General features: G+C 29.6%; 1 protein-coding gene across 1 annotated transcript in view; it reads left to right on the top strand.

Annotated features, from left to right (window-relative positions):
* LOC106687816 (G-protein coupled receptor GRL101) overlaps positions 1-12,051 on the top strand; it is a gene marked incomplete at its 5' end in the record, with an annotated part of 108,227 nt that overhangs the window by 85,083 nt on the left and 11,093 nt on the right. The window contains 10 exon segments of the mRNA XM_067053355.1: positions 1,110-1,253; positions 7,265-7,399; positions 7,480-7,599; positions 7,955-8,074; positions 9,282-9,410; positions 10,054-10,173; positions 10,568-10,682; positions 10,766-10,840; positions 11,036-11,179; positions 11,272-11,343. Coding sequence (XP_066909456.1) covers positions 1,110-1,253; positions 7,265-7,399; positions 7,480-7,599; positions 7,955-8,074; positions 9,282-9,410; positions 10,054-10,173; positions 10,568-10,682; positions 10,766-10,840; positions 11,036-11,179; positions 11,272-11,343 — 1,174 coding nt within the window.

The raw sequence follows: 12,051 nt of genomic DNA, 5'->3' as shown, positions 1-12,051 counted from the left end.
AAGTTCTATCTAGCTTAAAAAAACACCTTTTACATCTAGGAATATTATAATATAATAAATGGTTATTGCATGCGTAAAATTAAAGTATTTATAAGAATTAAATATATATCCATAAACGTTTGTCTAATGATCGTAGCTCACATGTTGGCTACTAGGTCGCACAATGTAGACCCATAACGGTTCTCGCAGCTATTTATTACAATAGTTATGGTATAGAGCACCAGATAGTTACGGCTTCACTTCAGAATCATTATTAAATGATGAAAAAAAAACAAAAAAAAAAAAAAGAACTTGGTTAAAGAAGAAATGGTATTTTGCTATTTAATAAAAATCTAGCTCAACCATAAGTAATTTTTCGGTATCATATTTTGTTTCTTATTCTTTCCCACTCCGTATTATTCATTTTTTAAAAATCTATACGCTATATGAAGAAGTTAGAATATCGCTGTTTTGCGTTAAAAGTTAATGTTTAGCATTTGACAAAAATAAAAGTTTTGATTCTAATTAATAATTGAACGTATTTCAAATACACTACCATAGATGGGGGTTGCGTTCTCTACTAGGGTCGTCCTAAATGCTAGTAGGAATGAAACGAAGTTACTCCAACGTATGGTACAGTCTATGGATTAGGATTTTATTCTTTGTTTGTGCCACTATTATAGCAAAGTAGCAATATATTTGTTGTTAGTAAAATAAAGAAGAATCTTACTAAATTTTACCAAGAAAAAATTACTTAATACTTGTATCTGGCAGTTGAGAATCTGATGGGTCATTTTTTATCTATTTTCTTGTCAATACGGATTTTGATTTGTGTACTGACTGACAAAGAGAATAATTATTTTATTGGTCGATTGGGATTAAGCTTGGTTAATATTTCTATAAGTTGGATAAAAAAAATAAATAAATTTAGTAAAATATTAAATGGTAATATGAATTTTCAAGTCATACAATTTTTAATTGTCGGTCAAGGCATAAGTATATTATATTTTAAGTTCGATTCTTTCATTAATTAACAAAAATTAACTGCTCGATGTTTTGTTTTATATTTGTCTTAAAGTATCTTCATGAATATTTCTCCTTTTCTAATACACTCTTACCCTGCTCAACAGGTCTAAACATATGCGTGGTGGGCTCGACATTGAGTTGCACAGTACCTGGCCACACAAGGGACAACAGTAGGTGCATCGCTGCCAAATATCTCTGCGATGGAGAGGCGCATTGTCACAGTTATTTTTCAGATGAATATGGCTGTGGTAAGTATGAATTTTAAGTACAGTTGATTGCAGTTATAATTTTATATTACTCGATGATTATCTAATGATCCTCGACTAGTTTGTTTTAATACATCTTTATTTTAATTTTATATTATTATATATCTTTATCTTAATTTTTGCTATGAAATAGATTCTATATAATGATCAGGTATAGAATATCACTGTTTTTAAAATGTATTCATTTTTTTTCAAAACTTTCATTTATTAAAAAACAAGTTAGAATAGTTGCTGGTTACCCATAATCCGCCACAGCTCAGCTATTGATAGCTACTACAGAGTAGTGGATACACCTCATTTATAAGAGTGAAAGATACAGATATTCATGATACACTATCTACAACTTAGATTACTATAACTTGTCTCCCATAGTGTCCTTCGACAACTTAGTTTGACTACAGATTTTTAACTGACGCCGGTCAGTTATATGATTCCCCTTATATTTACAAATAAGGAAGGTGAAAGATGGAGATGGAGGATGTGGATGAGAGCTAGTAAAAATATCCCAAGAATCGAAGCAGCCTTAGATTATAAGAACGTGTTGAGCAATTAATTCCTTTGACGTGTGGGGTTATTAAAGGGGAAAAGTAGGTAATGCTGAACTAGAAAGGGTAGTTGTAAAAAAGGGAAAGCGGTAAGAGCTCAAGTCTCCTACCCCATTGGGTCTGAGTCGTATATTTCCTTTTTTGAGTTATGTTTTATTTCTGTTTGTATGTGAGATGATCATTTCAACTATTTATTTATATATTAATTAAAGATATTTACAGAACCACAAACACCATATGATAACTGATGATGTAAAGAAACTAGTGCAATCTGCTGGTTTCGAAATAAAAGTGTTACTGTGAACATTGTCCATAGAAACACCTACTTGTGAAAAAAATTCCTTGAAAAATCAATTTAAGTCATTCCATTTAGAGCAGAAAGAAATTAAGTGAATCATACATGTATGTTATGCAGCTTCTACATAATAAATTATTTGTATACCTATTTCCTAGTATGATTTTACAAGACTAAAGTGGGCAATGTTTAGTGAATGAAATTGTTTATTAACTAAACGTACCAATAAGACGAACCCTTTTAGAATGTCATCGCTTGTTGATACGGACAGTTAAGACCATTCAACCATTACCTGTCCGAACTTGGCCGACAAAGATCCCCTGGAGTTTCTATATTTGTTACGGAACTGGAATACACCGGTAGTCGCTTGTCACAGGTATCGACTCCTACATTTTCAATCTTTCCTTCAATCCCAAATATCGACATACATATTTATTCATTCTTTAAACCTTTTTTTCTTTCAAGTACAGGATGTGCTAATTTTAAAAGTTCGATAATAATGCTTTAAGTAAGATTATTATCAATAATAATATAATAATGAAGAAATAATTACATTTGTCTATATAATTAAGAAAAGCTTGATATGATAATTTCACTGGATAAAAAGGATTTTGAGTGTAAGTTCTAGATGTCAAATTTTTATTTCATCTACGTTAATAATGTATGAAAAATGCCTGCTAAATATACATATACATATATTTCGAAGTTTAAGAATATTTTTTTTTAAACACATTTTCTTTGACGTTAGAGAATAAAACCTTACAGAGGACCCCATTTTTGAATTTATTGATATGTAGGACTGTGCAATAGAAGAATGTTGGAAATAAGGAGAACTCCGAAACGGTGAATTTCTGCAAAAACTACTTCAAGAATTAATTAGCGTTAAAATGTGCTTGGGGTGAGTACCATACATAAGAAATACGGTCCAGTAATGTTGTCGAAATCGACAGTAGAAAAACAGTTTTTACCAAGAAATTCAATATAGTTTCATACGTCTACACCATTGAAACTGCTGTAAATAATTAGTAACCTTTTTAATAAAAGTTGTAGAGTGTCAAATTGGTTGTTTGTTTGTTTCTGTTTAGTGGCGCCAAATTTCATTCGTCATCCACACCATTTATATTTTATTTAATTTTGCTAATATTCGTTAAATTTTATTTATTTTTTTAATTTGATTATTTTTTTTTTTCCTTCTGATCAAGTTATATTTTTGTTTGTAAATTTTGTTATTTTAAAAACTGAAACACCAATTTTATTGCTTTATCATCGTCTCCAAGGGTTTTTGAGATATCTTGGTTTAGTCCTAAGCTATTGAGGTGTGGTATGAAATATGGGCATCGTTGGAAAATATGGCTTATTGTTAGATTGTTGTTGCAATAATGGCAATAATTTGTTGTTATACGTGAGTGCCATACGTTTCGAATTTAAATGTTTACACCATAGCCAACGATACGAATTTTGCATTCAATCACAGGAAGTTAGTCACCTTTTCTCCCCCACTCACTCATCTATACAAATTCTAAAATATTTACAGTTGATGAATAAACTTGAAAATAAGCAAGCTTATAATTTTTAGCCTGTAACAGATGGTAATCTTATAAAAAGTAAAAATTTAATTGTTTTTATTAAAAAAAATAAATAAAAATAAAATAGCGGATCTAACTTTAAAATCAACAAAATTTATTTTGGAACATCTATTATAGCTCAACGGTAATAGCAATCAGCGAATGGATTTTGTGAGATCTGCAATTATGCTCATACCAATTTTTGTCGTATCTCTATCAGAAATATCTTAGATTCAGCGAGATTTACACATTTTGTATCCTTTCAATAATTTTTAACACAACGTGAAATTTATATCTTCAAACTTAAAATTTTGAAAGCCTATCGAAGCCAAATGATGAACTTGGTTCTATCACGTCCAATATGGTGGTTATAAATCAGATGGAGAGAGATTTTTAGTTATAGAACAAATTATCGGACTTATTTTCAGCTTTTTATTTATCTTTCGGAACTGGTGTATTATCATTTTCAACAATTTATGAACATAAAATTCTCCTTCAAATAGTACCTAACATTTTAAATTATGGTCTAATTGACGTTCTAAGTAAGACAACGTTTGGGTGTCAACTTCGCTAAAATCTGTCTTCACAAAGGATGTACTATACTTTGAAAACTGTAGTTCTTAGTTAAAAACTAATAGTTTTTATCATCAAATATTGCATTCAACAATTACTTAATATTTTGAATTCGGTTAAAAATAATTACATGAATTATATGTGTTATATAAGTTCTGTCATTCGGAATATTAGCTTCAGTGTTAATATTTAAGATATACAATTGTAACTGACTTACAAAAGATTTTTCCCGTACTGCGAACCGAATATATCACGAAAAATAGACTATTTAGAATTTGTATGTGTATATTTGATAGAATTTCAAATATTAGTTATTTGCTAGACGCAAAATTTTATTATAAAAAACTTCTATTGAATTATTTCTTTTATTACAAACAATCGGTTCCTAGTTAAAAGTGACTGGAAGTCCAACTACGGTCGTTTTTGACCATCTTTTGATCATAATTTTGAAATGAAAATTTCAGGATTTAAAAATCCAACTACTGTTAATTTATAATCTATGTAAGATGCAACAAAAAGCTATTATTACCTTAGCATTATAATTACTGTTGGCGCTTACCTACATTAGCCATTGTTGGTTCTACTAATTGAGCGCTGTAAGGAGACAAAAGGATCATATAGCCAGCATTGTTGAGGCTGCTCTGACTTTCTTGGCAGTTCAGTGTCATCAAAGAAAAGCTAATTATATACTTGAATCAAAATTGGATTTGTTTGTCTACTCAAAGTGAAGTAAGTTCTAATTATAAGTGTGTTGTCCTACGTTATATACATCTTAGAAGCGAGAGTGATTAATAATATTTCTCAGGAGGCTCTGATAATGTGTGTTAAATTATTCTCATTGTTACCAATATAATGAAAGTGAGTATAAATGAGATGTAGAATATCATAGGATAATGATAGGCTCAGGGTGACTGGACCAGCACCAGCCTTTCCACTTAACCACTATGCTGAAGGGAACTAATCTCCTGGCACTATATTTGATAGTTAGTTTAATAGTTACGCAGGTAGAGGACAGTAAATTACAATAAATACAGCTCAAATTCACACACATACATATACACTCACAAATTCTAAAAATTCGTGCAGTGGTGGTACAGTGGCTGCATAGTGATTTTCACTAACAGGAATAAAATGGAACCACTCTGCTATTTGCTGTCTGTTTCCTTTAAAAAAAAATGGTAGATTATTACTAAAATTACAAGAGCCATCAAGGGGTCCCTAGAGATACTTGCATTGTCAGTGATAAGAGTCAGCAGCTAGGAAAGAGAACAGACAGCCACCTAGATCCAGGTTATTTTCTCAAGGTTTTTTCTTCGGTTGAACACTCACCCACCATAATGAGGGAGAAGAGTTTGAAGCTGCTCCCCAGTAAGGAAAAGAAGAGATGAGGAAATTAACGAAAAGAAAAAATAGGCTTTAAACCATTCAATATAAATTATGACCAACCTATTACAGAGTATATATTACTTCTATTTTTCTTTTCATTCCACCCAACTTCAGGCACCTCCCCATCATCTTTATTGTTGACCAAATGATTCAAATTTCACTACATGTCTAGTTCAAATGTTTTAATTTTGGCAATCCCATGAGCCCTCCTGTGACTTAATCAATTGGAACTTTTTTTTGTCAATTTCAATGAATTTTTCATTCAGTTCTATACATTCTACTAATACAAAAAGTACCAACATATTCAAAAATGGTTTCAATATTTAGTATTAACGTAAAGATTTTGAACTTTACACAGTCTAGTTTCAGTTTCATCAGAATGGGATCGTATACACTCCTAGTAAACATTGACTTTAGGAGATGTTCTAATAGTGAATTTATTTGGACTGGTCCTGGAGTTCTCTGTGAAATATTTTTATTCGTAATATATACAACTTAATAATATTTGATAGTATTATATGAACATTTTTCGGAACTTTATTGGGAACTGGATGTGGTACAACTTATAAGACTCTCAAGACTGTGGAGTGCTGAAGAGAATGGATTGTTACACCCATTAAGAAATTATTGCTGGGGTATGTGGAAGGAAAAATAAACGACTAGGACTGATATGGGCAAATAAAGTGGAAGCTAATGCACTGAAATTTCTGGAAACAAGAGCTTGGGAGACCTTAGTACAAGACGGAGAGAAACAAAGGCGTTGTGTTCATGTGGCGAATGAAGTACTGGTGTACTCCTCTGGGGATAGGTATTGACATCCTACATGAGTACTGGCTGAAGTCTTAACTGGAGTATATGGTTACATATTCATCTTGACTATGAGAGACCATACTTATGATTTTAAGACCATATATTTCTCATATTTTACTAAAATTGATTATCTTATAAAACTAATGCAAAGCATTAACAAGACCATTAATTTGTACCATTTAATAATAAATGGAAACTCCTTTTTACTATTCAATCATTAACTTTACACTGATACGAGTTATTGTTACAACATAGCATACGGTATAAATGGTTAAAATCATATGGTTGAACTATTATGAAATAATGTACAATACAACAAAACAACTTTTAAATGATATGAATAAATATCTATCTTTTCTATATAATATCTTCTTTTTTTCCACTGTTTATTTATATTTTATCTATCAAGCATTAGCAAAAACATATAAATATTGCTTTTTAATGATATGTGTGGAATTCCTTTGAAAATTGAAGTCCATTAATCTTTTTTTTTTTTATTTATACTTTACATAGCACTTTTTAGTTGTATAGACACAATAATGTTGAATTTGGGTATTTAGTAATGTGTGATTATAATAAAGCTCTTAATAATAAATCATGCCAATTTATGTTTATTTCAAAAGTAAAATTCATGGTTATTAATCAATCAATCTATTTTTCTAAAATTTATTTAATAGTTGCAATATTTTCAAAATGGAAGTTAAAATAATGATTTCATAATTGCTTATCATGTTCTTGAAACATAAAATATTTATTCCCATAATAATTTTCTGCCTTCTTGTTCTGACTGAGTAATTTCCTTTCGTCTTCTTTCTTTAGTTTATGATGAATCAGAGAAAGGTGAAAACAATGGACGCACATTCCGTTGCCTTGACAACCGAACATTGCCTGAAATGTTGCTATGTGATCATAAGTATGATTGCCTTCATGGTGATGATGAAGAAGGATGCCCAGGTATCTGATACTTACTAAAAATATATAATTTGTAGGTTGATAGTAAAATTATTTACCTTGTGTCTCGATTTCAATTTCAGTCCCACTCACTTGTGGTGAAAGCGGCATGTTCAAGTGTAAAAATGGTCAATGTGTTGAAGATTCTGCTCGATGTAATGTTACGATTGAGTGTTGGGACAAAACTGACGAAATTGGATGCCGTAAGTATTATAGAAAATTGATAATTTCCTAGGTCTTATTACTGTACTTTTTGAGGTTGATGTACACATATAAAAAAAAAACTGAAAGAATTTCTAGAATAATACAAAGCCATACACAATTATTTTTTGTGTCACAATATCAATATATTTTTAAAATATTATTGTTTTATATTACCTCTGTATCCCATCTAATAAAACTGCTATTAACAAGAATATTTTGAAATTGTATTGATATTTAACTCAACTGATAATTTTGTGTTATTCTAGAAATTCTTTGATTATCTTATACATCAACCTCAACAATAACTCCCTGCACCAATTTTATTTTTATTTCAACATTCATTTTGTATTTCAGATGATGTACCTTGTCAGGAAGGCATGAAGAAGTGTATTCAAGGTGGCCAATGTATACCTGAGTCAAGTTGGTGTAATTTCTTCATTGATTGCCCTGATGCGTCTGATGAAAAAAATTGTTGTAAGTATTCAGAATTTCATTTAATAGAATAATTATCTCTATAATAAATTAGAATAACTTAATAATCCTATGTATGGTTTTTGATGTGCATAATTGGATTAAAAAGCTTTTTTAATAAGGTTGAAGTTTTATATTGTCCTGTGTTATAATATTTCAATTAGGGGAGCAAAGTTTTCTTTGTTTTGGCTGGTTGAAAAGTGTGCCAGCTCCACCCTCATAGCTATTGGCAAGTGATCCTAACTCTGAGTTGGGTTTCAGGTAATGTTCAATCCCTGAAATAATTATTATTGCCACCAAAGATGAGAGTATTCCAGTTATGAATATCTATAAAATATATGTACACTCAATTTAAGGCTGATCCAGAAGGTCATACTTTCATGGAAGAGAAGAGTAAAAGGATAAGTGAAAAATATTTCTAAAATTCTCTTTAATAAAGGGAAAACAAAAATATCTATTTGCTCATAGCTTAAATTCATTGACACAGTTTGACATGGATATTATTGACTCCTTGTAAAAGTCGTAGGGTTGAATAATTAGATTTTTAACTTAGATAAAATAATAGATATGGATTCTGAAAAACATAAGGAGACCACAATATAATTATGAAACAAGAGAAATAAAATTACTTAAGAATATGTGTTGTAGTATTGAAATAATGAAACATTCTGCATTTGAAAATGTTGAGGTATGAGCGGTCCAGCCTCCAATTTAAGAGGTGAGGTGCACTATATAAATAATATGTTGTTTGAATGAAAAAAATAAATAAATAACATTATTTACATATTTATAATAATTTTATTATATATATAAATATAAATCAAATTTAAATAACTTTTAAGAAATTAACTTAAAACGATTGTTTCTTGAATTGGAACCACTTGGTTATGGCAGGTCAGGCTGTCTAGGCCTCTCTGGGCTGTCACATCTGCCCCTAAAAGTTGTAATTTACTCTGTGACCAGCTGCTAGTAGGCTGCTATAGAGAAATACTCTCAAATGTTGATGAAGTTGGAGTTGGAAACATTTTGTGAATAAAAAAGTTGTGAAAGAAACGTTGTATTTCACTTATAATTATAATATTGTTGAATGATACTTTATTTAAATAATATTTTGTTTATGTCATGAATGAATATTTCTATTTACAATTTTCCTAAAGTCATTCAATATTTTTGTTCTTTAACATTATTTACTAACTTTTTTTTTTTTTAGTGATGACTCAATGCAAAGAAGATGAATTCACTTGTGATAATGGTCAGTGTATCGACAAGAAACATCAGTGTTTTAATTCTGGTAAATCTTATGAAGGATGTGCTGATTCTTCTCATCTTCAAAACTGCAGTAAGTTGCTTTTAGTCAATATTATTTTTTTATTAAAGTTCAATAATGGTGCCCTTACTTTCCAATACAGCTTTGTTCACTGGCAATTATCCCAACATTTGAGGTCAGCATCTTCAAAATTTGGTTGCTTACTGAAAATCTATTTTAAAGAGGAAACTTGTTATTCTGCATTGTAGTATTTACCTTTATCTTTGTTTCTGGGAGCCATTTACATACTATATATAAGTCAATGTTTACAAACTTTGGTGGACTGAAATCATTGTGCTTATAATTCGAGATAACCTCACACAAAAGAGTGGGGAAGAGAGTGGCAATGAAACAAATATTATGTGATAAATAATAGCTGTTGTTTATAACTGATAAAAAATAATATTACATTATTATACAATATAAGAAAATAAATTTAAAAAAGGCCTATCCTTATGGAATCTTTAGGTGAAAAATAAAATATATAAATATAAATTTATTTTTTTAAATTTTTCCTAATCTAAACCTGAAACTTGATGTTTTTGTGACAGCTTAATTATTATTACTAATTATTTTGAAACCATAAAGCATCTTCATCAATCATCTTATTGTAAAACTGCCCAGTTGTAATTTTAAAAATTAGATTTATGCCATAAAATACATATATTCCTTCTAGAGGATTGGACTTGTGAACCTTGGCAGTTTAAATGTCATCTCGGGCCTTGCCTTGATCCATCCTTACTCTGTAATGGTCGCATTGATTGTCAGGATACTTGGGAAGATGAAGATGGATGCGGTAAGTCAAATGAATAAATCATTTAGTTCATTTTTTTTTAATGTTAGAATATATATTATTAGCTATTTGAAGAAGTAAAAAAATAATAAAGTAAAGAATAAAAGTAAAAATAATTTGTAAATAAATGTCATTATTATATTGTAATATGCTATTTTATGAATAAATCATTATTTTTTTATATATAAATGATTGTTAGTAGGTTTTATGTGATTTTTCATTTCAATATGTTTATTTGTAGTATTAAACTTAAAAGCAAGCTAACCAGTTTTCATTGTCTAAAATAAATACGCTATTCCAAACAAAGAAGATGGTAGCGCGCGTACTTACTTTTAGGCATATCTATGCAGATTGCATTTGTTATATTAGTTATAAATAATTTAATACAACTTTTCAGCATTTACCTGCTCTAACATGGCTCCAAAATGCCAGTGCAAAGATCTCCATATTAACTGTACCGGTGTTGGTATAGATGTCGTTCCATCAGACTCTGAGAAAGAAATAACTTGGTTGTAAGTAGAACATATTTATTTTTTTTTCTAAGGTTCAAATGAATTAGATTTATAAATAATAAAATTTGTTTAATTCCTCCTAGCTATTTGGGAAGTAACAGGTTAAATGAAACTTTGTCTAATGAAACATTCAAGTATTTGGATCGCCTCCTTTATCTGCAAGTATTTTTTGTTTTATAATAGCTTAGTCAAAAAAATATATAAATAAGTAGGATTCCATAAAAGCTAATTGAATCTTATCAAACTCCGAATAACTTTTTGTTCATCTTTTTAAAGAGCTTAGTATAATAATTTGTTAATTTAACTATTGAAAATTAATGCATGGTTTATTCTTATGTTTCCTAATGTTATAGGGACCTGAGTAACAACAGTATAAAAGCACTGATACCTAAAATGTTCAGCAATCTTTGGCGACTTACTGTTCTCAATCTACAAAACAATCAGATACACATTATTGAGGAAAACAGTTTTTTCGGCCTCGGCAGTCTTAAAGGCTTGTATGGAATGATTTTTTTTTAATGCTATAGCAGATAAATGTAAAATTAATTGTTTATTTAATTTTGTATAATCTTTGAAAATTATTTTTAAGGCATCTTCAAGGGAATAATATCAAGATGTTGAATACGATGGCTTTCATTGGCTTATCTTCATTAGCCAACCTGTAAGTAAATAATTTCCAACTTCATTTCATTTCTTCATTCTATGATTGTTATTACCATATAATTCTGATTGAAATTAGTAATTGTGAAAATAAAAAAATTGAAAATCAAATTATATTAAAACAGTAGTTCTCAACACAGGGGTTCTATGAGCCTCTTCCAGGGAGTCCGTGAATAATTTAGAAATATGTCTTTCAATGCCAACTTAACACAGTTTTGAACGTTACCACTTCAAATATGCTCAGGCTTTGTGTAGGTATCCTAGCCTTTCTTAACCTCCGCTGAATAGACTGTATTTGACACTATTTGTATCATATGATAATTTAGGGGCTACACCATTTACATGCTTCTACCAAAAGAGTTCCACCCTTTTCCTGCTAGTCCTAAAAGGTTTATGCCATAGAAAAAGGTTGTGAATCTCTGTATTAAAATTATTGATGTTAATTTAACCAGTAATATCTTAAATACTTATTTACATTTTTTATTTTTCTGTGTCAATAATTAATTGACCAGCATTTTAAAAAAAAATTTTTTGGAGTTGGTAATAATTATTCAATATTTCCAGTGAACATACTTTGAAATCATAATTATTACATATTAATTACTATTGATTATTTCTAAGTAGTATTGGGGGTTGCAGCAAAAAAAACAATTTTTTTTTTTTACCACGCTTTATCTGTCATCTTGATAAATTTAGATGATTACTCTGC

Source organism: Halyomorpha halys, unplaced genomic scaffold (assembly GCF_000696795.3).
Source record: "Halyomorpha halys isolate HHAL.00 unplaced genomic scaffold, Hhal_1.1 Scaffold1014.1, whole genome shotgun sequence".
Lineage (NCBI taxonomy): Eukaryota > Metazoa > Arthropoda > Insecta > Hemiptera > Pentatomidae > Halyomorpha > Halyomorpha halys.
Note: the sequence above shows the minus strand (reverse complement) of the source record. Positions and strands in the feature narration are given on the sequence as shown.